Source organism: Chanodichthys erythropterus, chromosome 6 (assembly GCF_024489055.1).
Source record: "Chanodichthys erythropterus isolate Z2021 chromosome 6, ASM2448905v1, whole genome shotgun sequence".
In the NCBI taxonomy this organism is placed as follows: domain Eukaryota; kingdom Metazoa; phylum Chordata; class Actinopteri; order Cypriniformes; family Xenocyprididae; genus Chanodichthys; species Chanodichthys erythropterus.
In genome coordinates this window covers 35248085-35270621 of record NC_090226.1, presented here as the reverse complement: position 1 = coordinate 35270621, position 22537 = coordinate 35248085, and the positions used below count along the sequence as shown (strand labels likewise).

Sequence of the window (22537 nt, the reverse complement as noted above, 5' to 3'; positions counted from 1 at the left end):
ATGTATATTAAAACATATAATACATTTATAATTATAAAATCACGATTGATATGACTGATAAGAACCGAGTGCAAACCCGCTATAACTTATTGATGAATGGAATTGCATTTGTCTGAATCGTGTTCGCAAAGATGTTTCTAGAAACAAACTATTTAATCTTTTCCAGAAGTGGTCAAATGAGCATTGGAAAAACTGAATAAAACTGAAAAAAGAATTCAGTCTTATATAAAGATTTTATGATGTTAATTAAGTGAATTTCAGACCCTTTCTCCAGATAAAATGCACTGCGAACAACAACGTACAAGCGCAACTTTATCTCATTGCAAATTTAACTGAAGCATCAGGAAACAATAAGGCGCTAATTTTATAGAGCATTTACTACACAGGGCACAGCAGACAGTCAACGGCAGTCTCTTGTAATGTTTTTGCAGGCATGCATGTTCAATTGAAGTGTACCTGCCACACATACAACATTCCTTACGGTACTGACGATACTACCGTTTAAAAAATACAATGGCATCGCCAGTATTTTGAAGCTTTAGTATCGCGATACTACCGTAGTACCGGTACACCGTGCAACCCTAATGCATATTACATGTTGAGTCTATAGCTGCATAGTGTTTCTTTACAAATTGACATCGCCATCTACTGGCCTGGCAGCAGAATACAGCGATTTTAGTCGTTTTCACGGATCTGTGTGAACGGGGATTGTTTTGACAACTTTGTCATCTGTACACAAACGTTTACATTTTTAGTATTGCAAATGTACCATTAGACTAGATCTAGTTGGTCATGTCGCTGAAATGTTCTGTGTGCATGACGCGTGACGCTCGCGGTGTTTTCAGCATCTGCCGTCTCGCATGAACTTCACCAGCAGCATTCATAAATCATTAAGCAGAATTTGGGAGAAAATTAAAGTGACCTAATGACAGTGGAATTCAGTTGTTTCCCACATTTGTAATAAAAAATATTAGGGTTTTAGTAGCTAACACCCTAGAAACCAACGCTAAAACATGTTTTGCACTGCAAAAAATGAACTTATATTCTATCATGTTTCAATATAACAAAAAGTCTGAAGCTTTTAATGAAGGCTTTATTTGGGATCATTACTACTTTTCACTCATTTTCTTCTGTGAAGAACAATCCCATATTCTGAAAGCTCTCATACACGGAAAGACTTTAATAGATCACTAGTTAACTGCCTTTAACCAAATTCTGCTGTTGTCACCACATTAATGGTTCAAAATGTTGGTTGTTGTTCCACCATGATCACTAACCTCTAAACCGCCGTGAAGTGTGCAGTCATATTGTGATTTGCATGGAGTGTTTTGATATTGATGCTCATTTCAGCTTTGTTTTGAGCAGTTTGACCCGAATCAGATTTTAAGGGTGTGAATCTGTTTAATCTGTTCCATGTTCACTGTATTTATCAGTGTGTGAGTAAACATGCTGAGATACTGATCCCTGTCCTGCACACATGCAACTGGAAATAGTGTGATGTAACACATCTCAGAGCACTTGTTTCGCTCCTGTCTTGATTTCCCGTGTTTATTGTTCTGGAGGGATTGGTGTCTGGTGACAGTGAAGTCAGGAGAGCGTGTGAGATGTTCTCAAGTGTCCGGTCAAGAGTTTGGACACGTACTTAAGCTTTATTGCATCAGTTTATCCTCATTTTAGACTAAGAGTAAAGACATGAAAACTGTGAAATAATGTGAATGTGGGGAAAATATAAAAATTCAGACAATTTGTATTTCTCTACAAGATCAAAGTGAGTCTTTCCAGCATTAGTTCAAAACATCCTGAGACTCAAAAGTTCAGTCAAGTGTGTCCAAAAGTTTTGTAGTGTGTACGTATATTACTTATTAGGTTTGTTAATATTTCACCTTGTAAAGGTCGTTTGTTAATCATGGACTAGACAGAAGTATGTTTAGTTCTAGTGTGGATGGCAGATGATCTGCTGCTGTTAGAGACACTGAAACCGATACAAGGACATTGTTAATTCTTCCTCTAGGCTGATGTTTCAGAGGTCATAAATGTGCACTAAAATTACCTTGTAAGAAGCATTTGTGTTTATGGAGCACAAATGACCATCATTATTGTTCAATTCATGTTGAATCAGAATATCTTCCTCTTGCATCATCTCTTCTCTGATGATGAGGGCGGGGCAACCTGTCACTCACATGAGATCCACCAATAGCAAACCACAACCATCCAATCAATTCCCCACAGACAAAATCAAGCCCCGCCCTACATTTGTTCTTGCTTGCAAAGCGTTTCACTCGGATATACGACACAATAGAGAAGACCACCGCAACTTCTGTTTCATAATGACTTGAACAGTTTGAGTCCCTCCTAATTCCCTGAATCCCAGAAAAGCAAACACACACAGTGTGAGGCAGATGAGGAATGACTGGGCCGTGAGAGCAGCGGAGGTCAGAGGGGTCGCGGCGCAGCTGTCTCACTGTATCTTGGAGACCAGGAGCTGCTCAGCACATGAAGCGTCAGGAATGCAGGGCGGGTGTGTGTGTGTGTGTGTGTGTGTGTGTGTGTGTGTGTGTGTGTGTGTGTGTGTGTGTGTGTGTGTTTGGGGTTATTCGCGACACGTGTTTGAGAACAGCGGGGTCTCAGATTAAAGAGGACTTCTGTGCAATATTTCGATTTAACAGTGAAAAGTCTTTGCAGACTGTGTTGCATACACTGAATTAAAGTGCACCATTTATGCTGTTTTAAAGGTTTGTAATGTTGTTTCTCGTCTCCTACAACAGGTTCACATTCATCCAGGATCAAAAACACTTTAATTCTCTCATAATATCCACTGCAGCATCAGCTCTTTTCTCTCAGTGTCTGAAACGCTTCCATCAAGGATTCGGTCTCTCTAAACCCCGCCTTTCTGAGAGCTGCTCTGCTGTGATTGGTCAGAAACCAAACGCTCATTATCATATCTGAATCTCGCAGTGATACGAACAGTAACGACGGCGTCGGTTTTACCGTATCAATCTCAGCAGAAAACAGCGTCTTCTCGACATGAACGACACGAACCAAACTCTTCCAGTCTCAGATACAACTACAGTGATTGAGGGCGGGGCAAAGAGACGCTGTTCAGCCAATCAAGAGCAGAGGTGTGCATTATGCAAATTAGTTACAAACCTACGAGCAGGAAGTGAGACTCAATTAATGATGACTTGTTTCAGATCAGAATCACTTCTTTCTTTTGGGAGACAAAAACTTTGAATCTTTGCAGATCTTTTACATTCACAAACAGCTCAATCACACACTGTATGAAAGGTCATATGTGAAAAAAGCATGACAGGGCACTAATTAAGATAGACCCAACATGATATTCTTGATTGTTTTCTACACTGTGGTAAACATGCTCTTCACAGATGTCCATTTGATAATATTGAACGCCTTCAGTATGACTCTGAATGTTCACTGCACGTTTACTCCAGCTCCACCCCGTCAGATGGAAAGAGTTTTCGGCTCATTGCACCGTTTGGTTCGGGTCTGGTCTGTGTTTGAGACATTCCTCAGTTCTGGCCTTCTTTTGTTTCCCAAGACGTTTCTTCAGTTTTGCTTATTGTCCTGCTGGAAATGGAACATTTGTGCTCAAGGATTTTCTGTGTTTGACGTTCGCCACCTGGGTGTTGTTGGGCTGAACTGGGTTTGCACCAAAAACACACTGCTTTTCTTCCAGGCCAGAGACCTCAGCTTTGCTTCCCAAAGGTTTCAGGTCTTGCTGCATGGTTTCTAGGGTGTGGCTTGATGTTTCTAGTCTGGCAGAAACGGTCCAGACGTCAATCTCACAGTTCAGATTGAATCAAGCATTGAAATATAAGCAATTGAAATGGTCCATCATTGGTGCTGCTGGTTTCTTGTACGCTTCTGTGGTGAATTGTTGTCATGCTGGTTTGCTGTTGTGTCTGTCATCATCATCAATGGCATTATTTGTGTATTTTAAACAAACTTCACCCTAAAGGTTTTTTTTGTACAGTCATTTATAATGTTACAAAAGATTCTGTTTCAAATAAATGCTGTTCTTTTGAACTTTATCAAAGAATCCTGAAAAATAAAACCTTGAAGTTTGAAGGTTTTACTCAGAGAAAATAATGTTTTTACACATTGTTAAAACTGAATGAGCATGTTGCTAACATGAATTAGCATGTTTCAACACATTGCTAACATGAATTGGCATTTCCTAACATGTTTTAGTATTTTGTTAACATCAATTAGCATTTTGCTAACATGTTTTAACACATTGTTAACGATGTTACGTTTTGCTAGCATAAATTAGCATGTTGGTAACATGTTTTAGCACATTGCTAACATGAATTAGCATGTTTTAACATATTGCTAAAATCAATTAGAATTTTGCTAACATGTTTTAGCACATTAACATGATTTAATGTTTTGCTAGCATAAATTAGCATGTTGCTAACATGTTTTAGCACATTAACATGATTTAATGTTTTGCTAGCATAAATTAGCATTTTGCTAACATGTTTTAGCACATTGCTTACATGTTTTACCGCATTGTTAGCATTATTTATCACTTTGTTAACATACATTAGCTTGTTGTTAACATTCTTAATACATTGCTAGCATGAATTAGCATGTTTTAACACATTGCTAACATGTTTTAAAACAATGTTAACGCGATTTAACACTTTGCTAGCATGTAAATTAGCATGTAAATCACATTGCTGGCATAAATTAACGTGTAACGTTACTAGCATTTTTTGCCACATTAACATTATTACACTTTCTAGCATACATTAGCCTGTTGTTAGCGTGTTTAGTATGTTGCTAACATGAATTAGCCTGTTTTAACACATTGCTAACATGATTTAACACATTGCTAGCATGATTTAGCACATTGTTACATGTACGCACATGTTTACGGTGTTACATTTAAAGTATGTTCATGTAACTTCAGTTACGGTGCATTTATTCCGCAGCTCTAAACCTTTAAATTTGCTGGTATCTTAAGCTCAATAGCGGCCTCTACAGCAACCTGCGAGTAGTGCAGAGCGACATGCAGATATTAATAAGTGCATTGTGTCAGGTGCTTCGTACTAAAGACACTTAAAAAGTGTGAGCAGTACTTTTATAAACTGTTGAAAGTTGATCCAGTATCTGTTGCTGAACTTCTGGCGGTTTGGAGAGCGTGTGAGTGGAACAGATCGACAGCAGTGAAACGCTCACGTTACGCGTGGATCAGAGGATCATGTTGGAGCAGCGCTCGCTGTACAGCGGGGCGGATCTGCTTTCCTTTCCAAAACAACTAGAACAATACAGCGTCCCCTAGAAACGCCAGCGCCACACGTGTTCCTCGCACCTGCGTCAGCCAGTGTCTGTCATGACATCACTTAAAGGAGAAGTTCAGCCAAAATAAAAGCACCAAGGAAACGGTGCTGGATTCTGTTTGAATGCAGTTAGTCCCCGTGTGGAGGCTGTCAATCACAGTAAAAGTATCATAATGATTCTCCATGTGTCTGAATCTCAAACTTTATACGATAGAGATTCATTTCACAGAATCAGTGATGCAGACTTCATCAAACATAAGACACATTTTAAATTCGCTGTAAAGCGGCTCTACAGAAGACAGTAGAGATTCAGTATTCAGTATTGATTCAGTTCAAGTTTAGTGTTGATTCAGTTCACTTCATTGTTGATTCAGTTCAGTGTTGAATCAGTTCAGTTTAGTGTTGATTCAATTCATTATTGATTCAGTTCACTTCACTGTTGATTCAGTTCAGTGTTAATTCAGATTAGTTCAGTTCAGTTCGGTGTTGATTCAGTTCAGCTCACTGTTGATTTAGTTCATTATTGATTCAGTTCACTTCACTGTTGATTCAGTTCAGGGTTGATTTTCAGTTCACTGTTGATTCAGATTACGTCAGTGTTAAATCAGTTCAGTTCAGTGTTAATTCAGATTAGTTCAGTTCAGTGTTGATTCAGTTCAGCTCACTGTTGATTCGGTTCACTTCACTGTTGATTCAGTTCAGGGTTGATTTCAGTTCATTGTTAATTCAGATTACTTCAGTGTTAAATCAGTTGAGTTCAGTGTTGATTCAGTTCAGTTCACTGTTGATTCAGTTCAGTGTTTATTCAGATTAGTTCAGTTCAGTGTTGATTCAGTTCAGCTCATTGATTCAGTTCAGCTCATTGATTCAGTTCAGCTCATTGATTCAGTTCAGCTCATTGATTCAGTTCAGCTCACTGTTGATTCAGCTCACTGTTGATTCAGTTCAGGGTTGATTTCAGTTCACTGTTGATTCAGTTCAATGTTATTTCAGATTAGTTCAGTTCAGTGTTGATTCAGTTCAGGGTTGATTTCAGTTCATTGTTAATTCAGATTACTTCAGTGTTAAATCAGTTGAGTTCACTGTTGATTCAGTTCAGTGTTTATTCAGATTAGTTCAGTTCAGTGTTGATTCAGTTCAGCTCATTGATTCAGTTCAGCTCACTGTTGATTCAGTTCAGTGTTGATTCAGTTTAGGGTTGATTTTCAGTTCACTGTTGATTCAGATTACGTCAGTGTTAAATCAGTTCAGTTCAGTGTTGATTCAGTTCAGTGTTAATTCAGATTAGTTCAGTTCAGTGTTGATTCAGTTCAGCTCACTGTTGATTCGGTTCACTTCACTGTTGATTCAGTTCAGGGTTGATTTCAGTTCATTGTTAATTCAGATTACTTCAGTGTTAAATCAGTTCAGTTCACTGTTGATTCAGTTCAGTGTTTATTCAGATTAGTTCAGTTCAGTGTTGATTCAGTTCAGCTCATTGATTCAGTTCAGCTCATTGATTCAGTTCAGCTCATTGATTCAGTTCAGCTCATTGATTCAGTTCAGCTCATTGATTCAGTTCAGCTCATTGATTCAGTTCAGCTCATTGATTCAGTTCAGCTCACTGATTCAGTTCAGCTCACTGTTGATTCAGTTCAGTGTTGATTCAGTTCAATGTTATTTCAGATTAGTTCAGTTCAGGGTTGATTTCAGTTCATTGTTAATTCAGATTAGTTCAGTGTTAAATCAGTTGAGTTCAGTGTTGATTCAGTTCAGTGTTTATTCAGATTAGTTCAGTTCAGTGTTGATTCAGTTCAGCTCATTGATTCAGTTCAGCTCACTGTTGATTCAGTTCAGTGTTGATTCAGTTCAGGGTTGATTTCAGTTCACTGTTGATTCAGTTCAATGTTATTTCAGATTAGTTCAGTTCAGTGTTGATTCAGTTCAGCTCATTGTTGATTCAGTTCAGCTCACTGTTGATTCAGTTCACTTCACTGTTGATTTCAGTTCAGGGTTGATTTCAGTTCTATGTTAATTCAGATTACCTCAGTGTTAAATCAGTTCAGTTCAATGTAGAATCAGATTAGTTTAGTGTTTATTCAGTTCTTATTGATTCAGTTCAGCTCACTGTTGATTCAGTTTACTTCATTCTTGATTCAGATCAGTAACAATGTCGATAGGCTTGTTTGAGATGCATCGGCGCTGCACAGACTGATCGGCGTATGACATTAAAGTACCGCAAGAGTGATTGGAGAGCAAATGACTCCCTATGCTTTTGAATCGCTCTTGCGGTACTTTGTCATACGTTGATCGGTCTGTGCAGCGCCAGTGCATCTCGAACAAGCCTGATGTTGCAAATGTGAATGTGACTGGCTGAGCTGGTGTCAAGTTTAAGTAAATAATGATTTTAATTTCAGTCTGTTTCTTCATCAGTTCAGTTCAGTTGATTCAGTTCAGTGTTGATTTGATTCAGTTCAGTGTTGATTTGATTCAGTTCAGTGTTAATTCAGTTCAGTAACAATGTCAATGTTGTGAATGTGAACTGAACTGGTGTCAAGTTTTTAGCAGTTTCTCACTGTTGTATGAGGGCGAGTGAATGATAAGAGATTCATTTTGAGTGAACTTCTAAGTAATGCCACTGTTGGCATGATGTTGATCTCAAATTACAGCCTGCGACTGATTATGCCTTGGATTTAACTCTGTTTTTAATGAATCAATGGCATGAAAGTGGCTCATTAGTCAAATATGACAGAGTCTTGAGGGCGATTATGTGTTTGAACATCGACTCGACTTGTTTAATCTGATCCTGGAGACAGAGAGGCTGTAGAACGCCCTGATTATCCCTGCGCATCCCAGCTTATGATTATACTTCATGAAGCTGAATCAGGCCAGATTTGAGGGAGCGCCGGGATCATTTACAGTCTGATATAATCTGATGCTCACAGGGGGAGAAAAACACATCAGGCTTGTGTAAGAATTAATCATCTTAGCTTCATTACTCAAGATGGTTTCAACAAAGTGGCCATTTGAAGAGCATTACCGCCTGCCTCAGATTTAACAAACTCCTAACACAATCCTCTCTACTGGTTCAATCAGACATTACCGTCATTTATCAGACAACTTATATTGACACTCTTAAAAATGAGCAAAGCTGACTGTGAAAGTTTGTTTTTGCCATTTCTCTTATAAAATATGAATATAAAATAAGGTTTTTGTGAATATTTTGAATATTCATAAAAAGTTATTTACACAAAAAATAAATGAAATTAATATGGTTTTCTCCAAAATATGTGAGCCAAAATTATTGGCACCCCTACAAACTCTAATAAGCAGAAATGTAACTGGAGTATTTTCCCATTGTTTTAAAGTTGACCTTAGTGATCAGGAACAATCAGGACTTCCTGTTTCATGGGCACTAGATATGAGGTGAGACACAGGCCAAAAATCGCTTTAGTGGGGCCTCATGAAATCTGTTTTTTTCCATTTCAGTTTTTCTGGATTCCATTGTAATGGTTAAATTAAAAATGTATTAATAAAAGTTAAAATCATGACATTTATAACAATTTGTTAAGTTTAATTAAAATTAAATTTATTAGGGCTCTATGAAATATTTTATTTTTAATATTTTATTTTTTACCAAATTCTGTGCTTTCGGTTTTAATTTTTCTGGATCCCATTTTAATGGTTTAATTAAATGTTAATAATCAAAAAGCATGTTTAATCAAGTAAATTCATGAAAACAACTTAATTTATTATTATTTTTTACAATAATAACAATAATTTTCAGAAATTCTGCATTGTGTATTTTAATTTTTCTGGTAATCAGATGAAGGATCAATTGAATGAATCTTTTAATAAAATGAGAATTAAACAAACCTGCACAACAGGGGTTTACTGTTAAAATTAAAACATGGAAGAAAATTTGTGCAGTTATTCCTTAAAATAAAGTTAGTCAAATCATTTTATTAGTAGTAATATTAGTATTACCTTAAAAAGTAAAATACATCCTGCTTTACAATATTAATATGTTTCTGTCACAATTTCTTCAAGTTAAACCAAACTTTAGTTTAGGGTCCAATTCTCACTGTTAACTATGACTTTTGCCTCAATAAACTCCTAATTACTGCTTATTAATAGTTAGTAAGGTATTAGTTGTTAAGTTTGGATTTTAGGCAGGTTCTCACAAAAACTCCTGTTATAATCAATGAAACGGTTTACATGGTAGAATGGATGAATGTTTTTGATTGGTCAAGCACTCAACAGACACGTCTGTGATTGGTTAGAATCCTCAACGCTGCAAAAACAACACCTAAAAACAAATGTTTGGTGCAGCGCGAGCAGATGTGAATGTAATGTTGCAATTGATACTTTTACATTTTCACTTTAACCATGATTTATATTTTTTGCTCCAAGCTCCTGCTGATCAGTCGCACTCATAAAGGATCAAAAACACAATTAAAGCAGCTCAACAGTAGTTCATACAACTAGAGCACTGTATTCCACGTCTTCTGATATCCTATGCTAGATTTGTGAGAAATGGACCCATAATTTAGACACGTAAAATATAAAATTGCTCTTATTTCCTTCCAGCCAAGCTCACTGGAACACAGTGTGACTCCTGAACTCTCGAGTAGATTCGACTGAGCAGCTGTTCACCCGGCTCCTGTCGGAGCGTACAGTGTTTTATGCCCCTCAGATATCTGGACACAATGGATCACGCCACTCTCTGTTCAGCCTCGGCTGGGCCGTTGTGTGTCGAGTGTGTGAAATATGAGACAGTGCCTCCTCAAACCCAGTGAGAAGCGTTTTCCTTTGGTATCGAGCGAGTCCGAGTAAAGACGAGTGCGGTAACCAGTGAACGGACCTGTAATCCCCGGCTGGAGAGGACGCTGCAATGAACGCTTTGAATAACGCCTTCGGCTCTCCAGGAATTCTTGGGAATCCAGCGCTCTGTTAAAGGTTAACTGGCTGTAGGGGGAGTGGGGTAAGGTGTGCCGCTCTTTTGCTTCAAGTTGAGAATGAGGAAGAGGTAAAACTAACAATCTGATTGAACATCGTTAACATGCAGAATCAAGTTCAATCAATGGAAGAAAGAAATGATTTACATTTATGAAAGGAAAAACAGATCTAAGCAATCTTCCATGCAAAAGTCTCATTGTGCAGCCGAGAAGAAGTTTAATATCAATCAAGCTTTAGAAACTTCCCCAGCTATAATTGTATTTAATATATATAATATATATATATATAATATGTGTGCGTATGTGTGTATATGTTTTTTTTTTTTTGGTTTGTTTGTTTTTTGTTTCTTTTGTGTGAAGAAAGACATTAACAGTGATGAAAGCCAAAATATTAAATGAATATTTATGGAGTAATCCACTATTTTATAATTTTCACCTGAGATTTAGAGACAAATTACAGGTAGAGAAAATGACTTCATAAAGATGGCAGCATCATTATTTTATTTTTTTACACAGAGATTGGACAGTCTATTACATTCTGTTGTCTTTAGCAGTCCTTGTTGCATTATATACCAGTGGAGAAAAGCTCTTTTCGTGTTGTTTTCCCCTGGAGTTGGCATGCCTGTAACTCAAGATCATCTCTCAATATCTTTTTAGATTATATATATATTTAGAAATGTGAGCTCTAATGTCCACTTTTGAGCCAGATAATAACATGGTTGTTGTTCTGATAACATGGAGGTTTTATTCATTAAGCAGTAGGGTTGCAAAGGGGCGGAAAGTTTCTGGTAAATTTCCACGAAAACTTAACCTGGGGAATTTTAGAAAATATTCCAATTTGGAAACTTAACAGTAATTTGCAGGAATTTGTAATATTTATATAAAATGCATTGCATACAAACATAAATATAAACATTTTGTTTGGTCATAACATGAAATAAGTTATTTTTTCGCATTCATTTCATTCTAATTTAGTAAATATGTAAAATAAATATATTTTTATTGCCGCAAATGTTATTTATTTCAGTGTCACATAATCCTTCAGAAATCATTCTGATATGATGATTTGATGCTCAGTTATTATCAGTGTTGAAAACAGTATTTTTTGGAACCTGTGATACTTTTTTCAGGATTCATTGAGGAATAAAAGTTAAAAATAACAGCATTTATTCAAAATCTAAATCTTTTCTAACAATATCACTCTAATATTACTTTTTATCAATTTCACACATTCGTGCTGAATAAAAGTATTAATTTCTTTCAAAAAATAAAGAAAAAGAAAATTACTGACCCCAAACTTTTGAACGCTAGTGTATATTGTTACAAAAGATTTCTATTTTAAATAAATGCTGTTCTTTCAATTTTTATTCATCAATGAATCCTGAAAAAAGTATCACAGCTTATAAATAATATTGCGCAGCACAACTGTTTCCAACATTGATAATAAATCATCATATCCGAATGATTTCTGAAGGATCATGTGACACTGAAGACTGGAGTAATGATGCTGAAAAATCAGCTTTGATCACAGGAATAAATTATATTTTAACATATATTAAAATAGAAACCCATTATTTTAAAATTGTAGTTATATTTCACAATATTACTGTTTTTATTCTGTATTTTTGATCAAATGTGTATGTTATGGAGTGCAGGGGTGTGTCCTCAAAATCCCTGCAGTCATTAGTGTGCTGTGTGAATGTGATTGAGAAATGTGCAGGGTAAAAATTCAACTGAAATTGCATGAAATCTGGTTGTTGTAATCAAAATTATGCTGCAAGATGTTTTTTTTTTTTTTTTTTTTAAACTACATTTAAGTACCCTTTTATAGGCTAACCTGTAATTTTGCAAATTCCTTGTTTATTCCCATTAATTCCCATGGAAAGTTTCCAGAAAATGTTGCACCCCTGTTAAGCAGCAGTCCTCTAAATCAGTTTGAGTCACCAGCTCTTGCTGCACAGCAGAGGGCAGCAGAGTGTCACAGTGTCATGCGGTCTTGAGTTTAGCTCTGCATTAAACCATATGTATGGAAGTTTTGTTCTGTCAGTGTGTGTTTTATGTTTTATAATAACTATAGTAAGTGACTTATTGTGCCAATAGCATACAAAAATGACAATGTTGTTCATTTTAAGATTTAATACAGATGTGGATCCATAAAGATTAGTTATTTTCATTTTTTAAGTAACTGTTTTAAAATGACCTAAAACCTTAGTAGCTACTAGTAAATAGTAAAAAGGAATAGCTGCTTACATTAGACAAGTACTTACTAGTAGAATAAAAGCTTCTTGTCAATTTTAATTAGTAAAAATGTCTATTCAGAAACAAATTTCATAACAAACATCTGGAAATCCATTAAATAGTTACTTAAAAATGACTTTCCATAGTAACTTTTCTTTGTTTTGTACATTTCTCCTCCTCCTCCCCCATTACATGTAGTACCGATTCCCATGCGTTTGGGAGGGGGAACTCTCGCGGGATTTGGCGAGCGTGCCGTGTGAGGAGGCGGCGCGCGCAGAGGAGCGCGAGAGCGCGCGCACCGGACTCATAGCGATCACAGGTTGCGCGTGCGTGTCAGTGCAGTCGACTTACAGCGGGCTGTGAGGAGAACTGGCGCGACCCTTTGTCCTCAAATACAACTCTTTTCACACGCTAAAACTCCTTAAAGTTTCTTTAAACTCGCGTTAGAGTGCTTCTGCTCGTTAGGTACTCAAGCAGGTCGGGTTAAACTAGTTATTTTCGCTCTGTTTGAAGTTAAAGGCTGGGCCTTTACACGCGCTCCTGACGAGAGGAAAAGAAGCTGCTTTTCTGCGACTAAAAAGTCCATAAATGCTTTTTACCAAAATGGACCTGTTGAACTACCAGTACTTGGACAAAATGAACAACAACATTGGCATCCTGTGCTACGAAGGTAAGATTTCAACACTCACTTTAGGACTTTATGCTGAATGAAATGAAGTATTTTGTCAGTGAAAATAACGGACGCCCGTGACGTCACCGAGCCGAGCTGCACTTTCACGCGCTCTCCGCGCGCTGATTTTTCTGTATTTCAGGCGATTTTCACGAGGCTTGTTTACTTCTAATGTTGATGTTTACTCTCAGAAGATTATATGTTTCTGAAGAATGACCGAAGAAGCTTTGAATTAGTTTGTTCAAAGGGGAAAAAAGTGTTTTTACATCCTGAAAAACAACAGCAGCAGACGTGTTGCTAACTTCCCAGCGCTATTTCATGTCTAAAACAGCATTTAGCTCTAATTATGTGTTTATGTAATTATATATATTAGTGTGTGTGTGTGTGTTAAAAGTGGTTAAACACTTGAAAGAAAGTAGAAACATTTATAGAACCAAATATAAACACTTATTCAATTTTTTTAATATCAATGTTTGTATTTCAGCTTTTTTTAGCCACTTATTTGTGATTTTTGTGCAGATTGTCTCATGAATATTATATTCAGGATTTTGCTCAAACTATTTACACCTTAACTACTGTGTACTAACACTAAATACATACAAAAATCCCACATTTACTGCTAATAAGTTTGAGGTTTGGTTCAGGTGTAAAGGTAGGGTTAGTTATGTTTTAGGGTAATGGTTGGATTGTTTATCATTGTAACAACAAAGTTTAATTAAATGCAAGTGTTTTAAAAGCCATTAAATTGCACCAGCAATTATGTGGGTCAAAGACGAAAAAGGGTTTTCAAGCATAAATGTAATACAGCTGTGAATTGTTGTTTTTCAGTAAATCAGAATGGGTCTTGTTTAATTTTTTTTTTTTCTGAGCAGAAATTAAATATACATTTTTACCATGATTTACAGAAGGCACCCACTAAAATGTCATTCAGTGTAACAATCATGTCAGATATTTACAACAAAAAATCTACTTATGCCATATCAAAGACTAATTACGTAATTTTTTAAACTGTCACTCTCTAGGTTTTGCCCATTTCTCAGCAATATTTTTTTTTTTAAATAATTTAAAATGCAATAAAATTGAGTATGCTAACTTATTCTTTTATATATTTTTATACATACAGGTAAGAATAATTGTTTAAATTTTTACATAAATATACACCACCAGTCAAAAGTTTGGAAACATTACTATTTTTAATGTTTTTGAACGAAGTCTCTTCTGCTCATTAAGGCTACATTTATTTCATAATAAATACAGAAAAAACAATAATATTGTGAAATATTATTACAATTTAAAGTAATGGTTTTCTATTTTAATATACTTTATAATATAATTTATTTCTGTGATCAAAGCTGAATTTTCAGCATCATTACTCCAGTCTTCAGTGTCACATGATCCTTCAGAGATCATTTTAAATATAATGGTTTATTATCAATGTTGAAACAGCTGCTTAATATTTTTTTGGAACCTGTGATACTTTTTTCAGGATTCATTGATAAGTTAAAAAGAACAGCATTTATTCAAAATAGGAATCTTGTCTAACATATAAATCTTTATAAATCACTATCAATTTAACACATCCTTGCTGAATAAAAGTATTAATTTCTTTCAAAAAAATGAAGGAAAAAAAAAAATCTGACCCCAAACTTTTGAACAGTAGTGTATATTGTTACAAAAGATTTCTATTTAAAAAAAAAATGCTGATATTTTTTTTTTAACTTTTTATTCATCAAAGAATCCTGAAAAAGGATCACGGATTATATAATAATATTAAGCAGCACAACTGTTTCCAACACTGATAATAAATCGTCATATCAGAATGATTTCTGAAGGATCATGTGACACTGAAGACTGGAGTAATGATGCTGAAAATTCAGCTTTGATTACTGGATATAAATTATATTTGAACATATATTAAAATAGAAATCCATTATATCACAGACATTATAAAGTATATTCAAATAGAAAACCATTATTTTAAATTGTAATAATATTTCACAATATAATTGTTTTTCTGTATTTATTATGAAATAAATGCAGCCTTAATGAGCACAAGAGACTTTGTTCAAAAACATTAAAAATAGTAATGTTTCCAAACTTTTGACTGGTAGTGTACATGTTTCAATGGAACGTATTTTATTCACACATTTAATTCTCCCAAAACTTATTTGAAACCTTAAAAGTAGACGATTAACTCACATTTTATGTGCTTTCTATGTATATAAAAATCACTTTCTATCAATTTCTATTGATGCAGACATTTAAACACCTTTAACTCATGTACAGAAGTAAATTGTCTGATGGTTAGTTAAGAATGCCTAATATAATCTGTGGCTGGAATATTATTATTATTATTATTATTATTATTATCTGAAGCAGCTCCAGCACATGCTTTCAGAAGTGCGCATGAGAAATGTACAGTATGCAGATTCCTTTGGTTCATGTACTGCAATCCAGAGCAGTTCCTCATGCGTTACTCACCTTCTGTCTTCTCACTGTTCATCAGTACTGTTTTGTTTCTGTTTGGCTTTATTTTGAGCGTCATGCGAGGCTATGTGCTTCAGTAGAGCTGTGGATTGAGCAGAATAGCAGGTAAATCAAGCGTGGATCTCTGCACCGAGCTGTACCAGCCTCCTGTTGTCGACCATCACATGTCAAGAGAGCAGAAATGTGATCCAGACCCCATATACCCGTCCGGACGGCTCTTTTTCATCTTGTGATTTACTCTTGTGCAGGAAATACACGACATTTATGCGTCCAGCTAATATATCAGGCCGGTTGCTTTATTAACAGTTTGTTCTGTAATATGATGCAGGTTGTTTGTTGGCGAATTGCTAAACATCTGTCTGCACACTTTCATGTTGTTTTTGATCTAGGAGGGTTTGGCATCAGCATAATTGGCCTCCATTGCTCATGCTTCAAGCACTTAATCTGAGTGTTACTTTGAAGTGTTAGTATTAGGCCTAACTTGTGTTACAGACGTTTTTGTTTACGTCTGTGAGTGACAGCAGACCTCTTTCTTGGCCGGTGGCTCTTTGGTGTTTCCAGATAACTCTTCAAAACATTATGTGGAAAAACTCCAGCAGCAACTGAATGGTTGACGTGACTGGCGTATCTCTCCACGGGCCTCTGTTCTGAGAATCTATTATAGCTGCTCGGAGCGGATGTCGGACCCGCTGGAATGCCCTCCTCTCGGGCAGCCGGTCACATGACCCAGTGACAGTGGATGGAAATACACAATCGCAGCCGTTTTTTGCTCACTGTAGCACGGCTGCTGCTTCAGCTATTTATAATGTGTGCCAGAGAATTTCCTGAGCACATGGCTAATCTATTACAGCATCGTCCCTGAAAATAGCTCTGTTTCTGCATCGTTTTTTGTCTCTGCCGAGTCGAAACGTGCACAGTGCGGTTCTCTGGTGAAAGACATCGCTTTGCTGAACTTTGCTTTGCGCTTTATCTGGAATCGAGTGAAAGCAGCCATTCAAAGGTCGCAGACAAACTTTCTTATCTTTTATGTTCATTGTTCTTCACACCAAAGATGATTTTGAGGACTCTTACCATGAGCTGGGGAGATTATAAAAGTTAACGGAAATGGCGTCTTGTGGAAATAATTAAATGTATGCTTATTTTACATAATATTCACTCAATTTAATGTTAACACAGTCAGTTGTCTTAAAGGGTTAGATCACTCCGAAATAAAAATTGTCATTAATTACTCACCCTCATGTCGTTCCAAACCTGTAAGATCTTCAGAATGCAAATGAAGATATTTTTGAAGAAATATGAGATTTCTGTCCCTTCATTGATTTGCAACTGACACTTTGATGCTTCAAAAAGTTCATAAAGAGATAAAGTAATCCATATGAATCGAGCGGTTTAGTCCAAATATTCTGAAGAGACTCGGTTGCTTTTTACACTGAACAGATTGAATTTAGGCTTTTATTCGCATATAAGCCTTGATCAACGCACACTTTATGGTAAATGGAAGCTCAAGCATGTTCACTTGATGCGCGAGGACCAATGAGGTCTCAAATTTCATTTGTGTTTCGAAGATGATGATATACCTTCTGCTGCTTGTGATGTCATCAGTAATAATCAAACGGCAGTAAAGAGTAAAATCACTCCCTGCTCTTGATTGGAAAAAGTTTTTTGCTTGTAATTAATATTTACAATTAGCTTGTTTTGAAGCTATATTTATTCAGTTGAAAATTCCTAACAGTCGTTTTAATTTTTAATTGTAGTAATATTTTAAAGTACTTATTAAACGTGCAAATTTAATATTTTAAAAGTCTGTAAACAAATTAAGAAAAAAAAAAAAGTGGAATCAAGAATTGTTTTGGAATCGTATCGTGACTCCTGGAATTGTAATCGGATTGGATCATGAGGTGCCTGCAGATTCCAGGGCTCGTCCGTGACAAGTGTATGTTTTTTTTTTTTTTTTTTTTTTAAGTGAATGAAAGAATTTTACTTGCCCGACCAGACAATAGCCTGATTAAAACATTAATAACACAATAACGAGGAATCATCAAAACGTGAGAATGATTTTATTACATTTAGTGAAAGTGGCGATTGATAGTGAATGATATATAATACATGCTATAATATACTGATGTTAATAACAGAGCCTCTCGAGGAGAAATCTAAACAAATGGGCACAACACATAAAAACTCCACATTGAGTTTACAGTTTATTTATAACTAGGGCTGGGTATCGTTCAAAACTTTTCGATACCGAGACGATACCGATACCTTGACTTCGATACAGATACCTAAACGATACCTTTTTCGATACCAATTTTATAAAATCTGTTTAAACAAGATTACATAACCTCAAAAAAAATCTTTGGTTTTATATTTTAACTTTGTTGACCTTTTTTCAGACTCAAAGACTCATCTCCTGAGCCACTGCGGGGAATAAAAAAAGCACAAATTAACAAAATTTACCCAACACAATGAATCAGTGCAAATAGTTTTAATAAAGTTTAGTTTTCAATGCAAACATTCAGTATGTGAGGCTCTTTTTAAATCACTCAGCAATTGTTCTTCTTCAAAAAATTAATTATTATTAACAAGATCAAAGCGGAAGTAAGAGTGACGCAAGTTCGTTGCGTCTTGCCGTGAAATAAGAGTTCTGTGTCTTTATTAAAATCAACACATTAATGATTCATCTCTCATCCACCCGCAATTAATTTGAATGTTATTTTTTTATTACTTGGCCCGACCCGCAGATTATCCGCATTATCAGGAGGATGCTGATACCCCTTTTCAGCAGAATTGTTCGCGTTCTGGAGCCAGAGGCAGAGCCTGTGCTCGTGCAGGCGAACGAGCCTGTCACGAACCGGTCACGTGTTTCCATAGACTTGAGGGACGAACGCTGATGTAAAGCTGCTGTGTGTTGTACCTGTCCATAACTAGTCTAAAAAACATCGCGCGTTCCGCTGTTTCTGCAGGCAGTGCGACACTTTTGTTTTCTGTTCACAGTATCTGTAGTGAACCGGCTGCTCACATAAACAGCCGTTTCTCACCCGTCCATTCGGAGATAAACTGAAAACGAAACCGTTGATTTACTCGCCCTCTCGCACATAGGGTCTCTCTCGCGCGTATAGTTTTATATATTTAGATATAAATAATAATGTAGCGCAACGTTACTTGCTCCTCAACGAGTCAGCGAAAGCATTTCTCCACCCCTATCCTCGGCTCCATTCTGAGGTACCGAAATTTGGTACCGAATGACAAGACACTTTTCGATACTCGATAGTATCGAGGCAGTTCGATCGGTACCTAAAAAGTATCGAGTTCGGTACCCAGCCCTATTTATAACATATATACATTGCTGAATAATTCAGCGTTTTCAATGAGTCAAAAGATTCAACGACCCATTCATAAACTGCCTCATTCTTGAATGAATCAGTCTTCTGAATGATTCATGACTCACTTTTGGTTTAGTTTCATGTTTGTTTTTCCCCAACATTTCTTATTTGTGTTTTCAAAAAATATTTAAAACAAAATAAAATAACCCTATTTAATGTAATTTTTCAGTGTAAATGATGTAATTTGATTGGTAACAGCCCTACAGTGTCTTATTATTGTAATTGGATTTATTGATCTAAGTTAAGAATATAAAATGAAAAATTAGGCATACATTTAATACGATTGTCACTTTATACAAGTGAAAAATGCCCTCAGGATGAATATCACAAATATGCAAATTTAAATGTCAAAGCTGATTGAACACTGATAAGAATATTGCTTCATAATAAATTATATTTAAAACACAATCTTTTTTTTTCTTCCCCCGTGTTTTGGAGCGCGTGTTTTCCCTTGATTACAGGTATCGGACGTGTTCAGGAGGAATGCGTGGCCTTTTCCGTGTTGTTGCAGGTTGCGGCGGTGGCGTGCTGTGCTCATCTCGGGCTCTGCGCTTGCCAGCTGAGTTTAAAATGAAGCCGAGCCTTTAGCCAGGGGTGAAACGCTGACTGTCATCTTTCCTGCTGAACAAAGGCTAAAAAGAGCTGCTGGCAACAGAAAGATAAGACCCCCTGCTAAAACCATACCTGTCTAGCAGTGGCCTCCCTGCTTAAAAAGAGAGACATGCGTGCCCTCCGCTCCAGTGAATGGGTAACATGCTGTCTGCTGGTCAGAGAAGATCAGATTTCAGATGCTTTGTATGATCAGGAGCTTGAAGGCAGGGCTTGGTTTGACAGGGAATCTCTTCTTTTCACACCATGTTTGCCAAAAGTGTTATTTGCATACGAGGTTGTCTTCTGAAAATGTGTGAGGATGTGCGGTGGAGGAAGGGTTTGGCTCACATCCGTAACACAATCTCATTCTGGCTTGACGTTTGAAGTCTCCAGTAGTAGGAGCAGACTTTGATCACTTACGCTCATAATGACAGTCTTTCAATAGATCAAACATCATCTCTTCTAACACTGATAACAATCTTTTATGGCTCCTGCAGTTCCCAGCGAAGGTTGTTGTGAGGTTTCTGCTTGATCTGAACGTCTCACCGAAGTGTGAAATTCAACAGGTTGGTTGAAAGAAGCTTCGTTCTCCTGTTTCTCTTTTCTCCTTGTTGTGCACTTCAGAAGTTCTGCAGAGAGGAAATCATGCTAGTGATTTGATTCCCGTGAGAATTAGACAAACTTCTCATAATCTAACTTGCAGATCAACTCAAACGTCTTCTGAGACATTGAGTGAGGAGCGTCTAGATTCATTCACACTGAGCTTTGAGTTCATAAAACTGCCAGAGAGCTTTAAAAGGGATGCCAAAATACTGGAATCAGGATCTAGTAACGTTCCCGGGAATATCTACGCAACCGTTAGTTGATGTGCAGCTATTTTGCTGGCAGGAGGAGAAAATTAGTTTACAAAAATAAAGCAGTTATTCACGAGAGGATGCTAAAATGAATTTGCAGGGATGTCACATCGTAATGTCGCTTTGGCTTTATGGAACGGTCTGCGATGTGTGTGAATGAAAGCACAGAATATGGGAAAGTTCTGGCAGTGTGAATGAATACAGTTACTGGAACAGCTTTCTCAGAAATTCTGCGAAATCTGTGTCTGAAGGGAGCTTCTGAGATTGCCAATGTTGATTTTTCACACTTTTTGACTAGCTGCTTAATGCATGAATCACATTTCATATTTGTAATGTTCAAGAGGTTGCATTTTTGGTTTGCACTTCACCAAATTTTAAGCATTACAATTGGTTTTACAAACTTTTTGAGCTTTTTTCCTTACTACTTCGTCATTTGCATATGCACTACCGTTGAATTTTGTTGTGCATTAATTTGATCAAAAGTGACATTTTCTGTACCATTTCAAATAAATTGTTCTTCTGAACTTTATTCAAGAAACAATCCTGAAAAATAAAAAGCTGAAAATTCAGCTTTAATCAAAGAAATAAATTTCACTTTACTATATATTCACATATGTCACAAAAATGCTGTCATACAAAAGCAAAACACATTTTATCAGTGAATTCTGGTGTTTAGACAGCGATATATCCTGTGACAGGTTGTGAAGAAAAAAGAAAAATCTCAAAATAGATGCCAAATCATTCCTGAAAACTCAGTTTTGATGTTTCTGAAATTTGCCTTTCCGGTGCAGAATAGAGACAGTCACCTTACTGATAACTACAGACATGAGTAAATGAAATGATAGTTGATAAATGTAACTCAAGCAGTATTTGCACAATAGCAATTATTTCAAGTCACCTCAGAATTGTTCTCCTTTCTGACCTCTTCTTGAAAACCTTCATTTATTATTTGAGAAACTAATCCTGTTCAAATAGTGCTGTTGACAACACCTTACCCTAATAATGTTTGCTGTAGTTCAGTGTTTCCCTGTCTCTGGAGGCTCGGAGTCTCTTATCCGAGTCTCTTCTAACGAGCTGAATGAGTCAGGTGTGTTGGATTAGGAAGACTTTGAGAATGTGTAGTGTTGCAGGGTTGACAAACACTGTTGTACTTCATCATTTGACATCTGTCTTCGTACAGTATTCTTCATTGATGATAAACGAATCTCCACTAACTTTCACAGCACAGCCCACGTCTCCTCATGCTCTCTGGAGGCTAACACAGATAAGCTATCATGTGTCGGGGCGCTGTGGACGTTTACTGCAGCGCAGCCTTTTCTCTATTAGCAGCTCCGGCCCTTGCCAAAAACAATGATGTCAGCTCTGTTGCCATGGAGCACGGACAGACGAGCCGAAACATGTCAGTCGGGAAAATAGGCCGCTTGTTTTGGGAAGTACCTCGTGAGCTTGTCTGTCTGAGCTTTATCGTTCGTTTACTAGAGTGAATGTATGCATGACTTATTTTATGAGGCTTCAGTGTAGGAGAGGACACCTGGTTGGGTTATTTTTTTACCATGTCTATTTATCATTTTACTCTGTAAATAACTGCACCGATGCAGGCTTCATGTCTAGCTTAATAAATGGATCTTACAAAGTTTCTCAGGCTTAGTTAACCTCATCGCAAGTGGAAAGTCCCATCGGAGAGAGCGTGCCAGTTGTAATTTTCCGGCCTAACTCCTACACAGAGCCTGCAAATGTACTGAGTGCCCTTGTACTGTATCTCATATTTGAGAGGAATCTTTCAGCATAGTGTTGTAATGACACTTGCATTACTTACAATCCTCCAATGCAGTACTTGTGCAGAAAAAGAAGTTTGATTGCAAGTAAAAAGCAAAGATTGAAGGCATTTACAAAACAAATATTGAGACTTTGCAGCCTCAGTGTATCAATGTAATGTTTTCAAATACTGATGTTTTTTTAAAGTGGTCTTAAAGAAAGAGAGCTATATCAAAGGAAAGAAGGATGAGCGAGTTAATGGTGATTGCTGTGATTCTTCTCTCTGTGTGATTTGATGGTTTTTATGATCTGAAAATCA

At 36.6% G+C, this 22537-nt stretch overlaps 1 protein-coding gene across 3 annotated transcripts in view; it reads left to right on the top strand.

The window, feature by feature from the left end:
* vgll4b (vestigial-like family member 4b) overlaps window positions 1-22537 on the top strand; it is a 45691-nt gene that overhangs the window by 8081 nt on the left and 15073 nt on the right. The window contains exon 1 of one of the 3 annotated variants that reach the window (XM_067388787.1): window positions 12806-13148. The exons of the other annotated variants lie outside the window; for them this stretch is intronic. Coding sequence (XP_067244888.1) covers window positions 13067-13148 — 82 coding nt within the window. The 5' untranslated portion in view covers window positions 12806-13066. Of the gene's footprint in view, window positions 1-12805; window positions 13149-22537 lie in introns of those variants that run through there. 3 annotated transcript variants of the gene reach the window in all.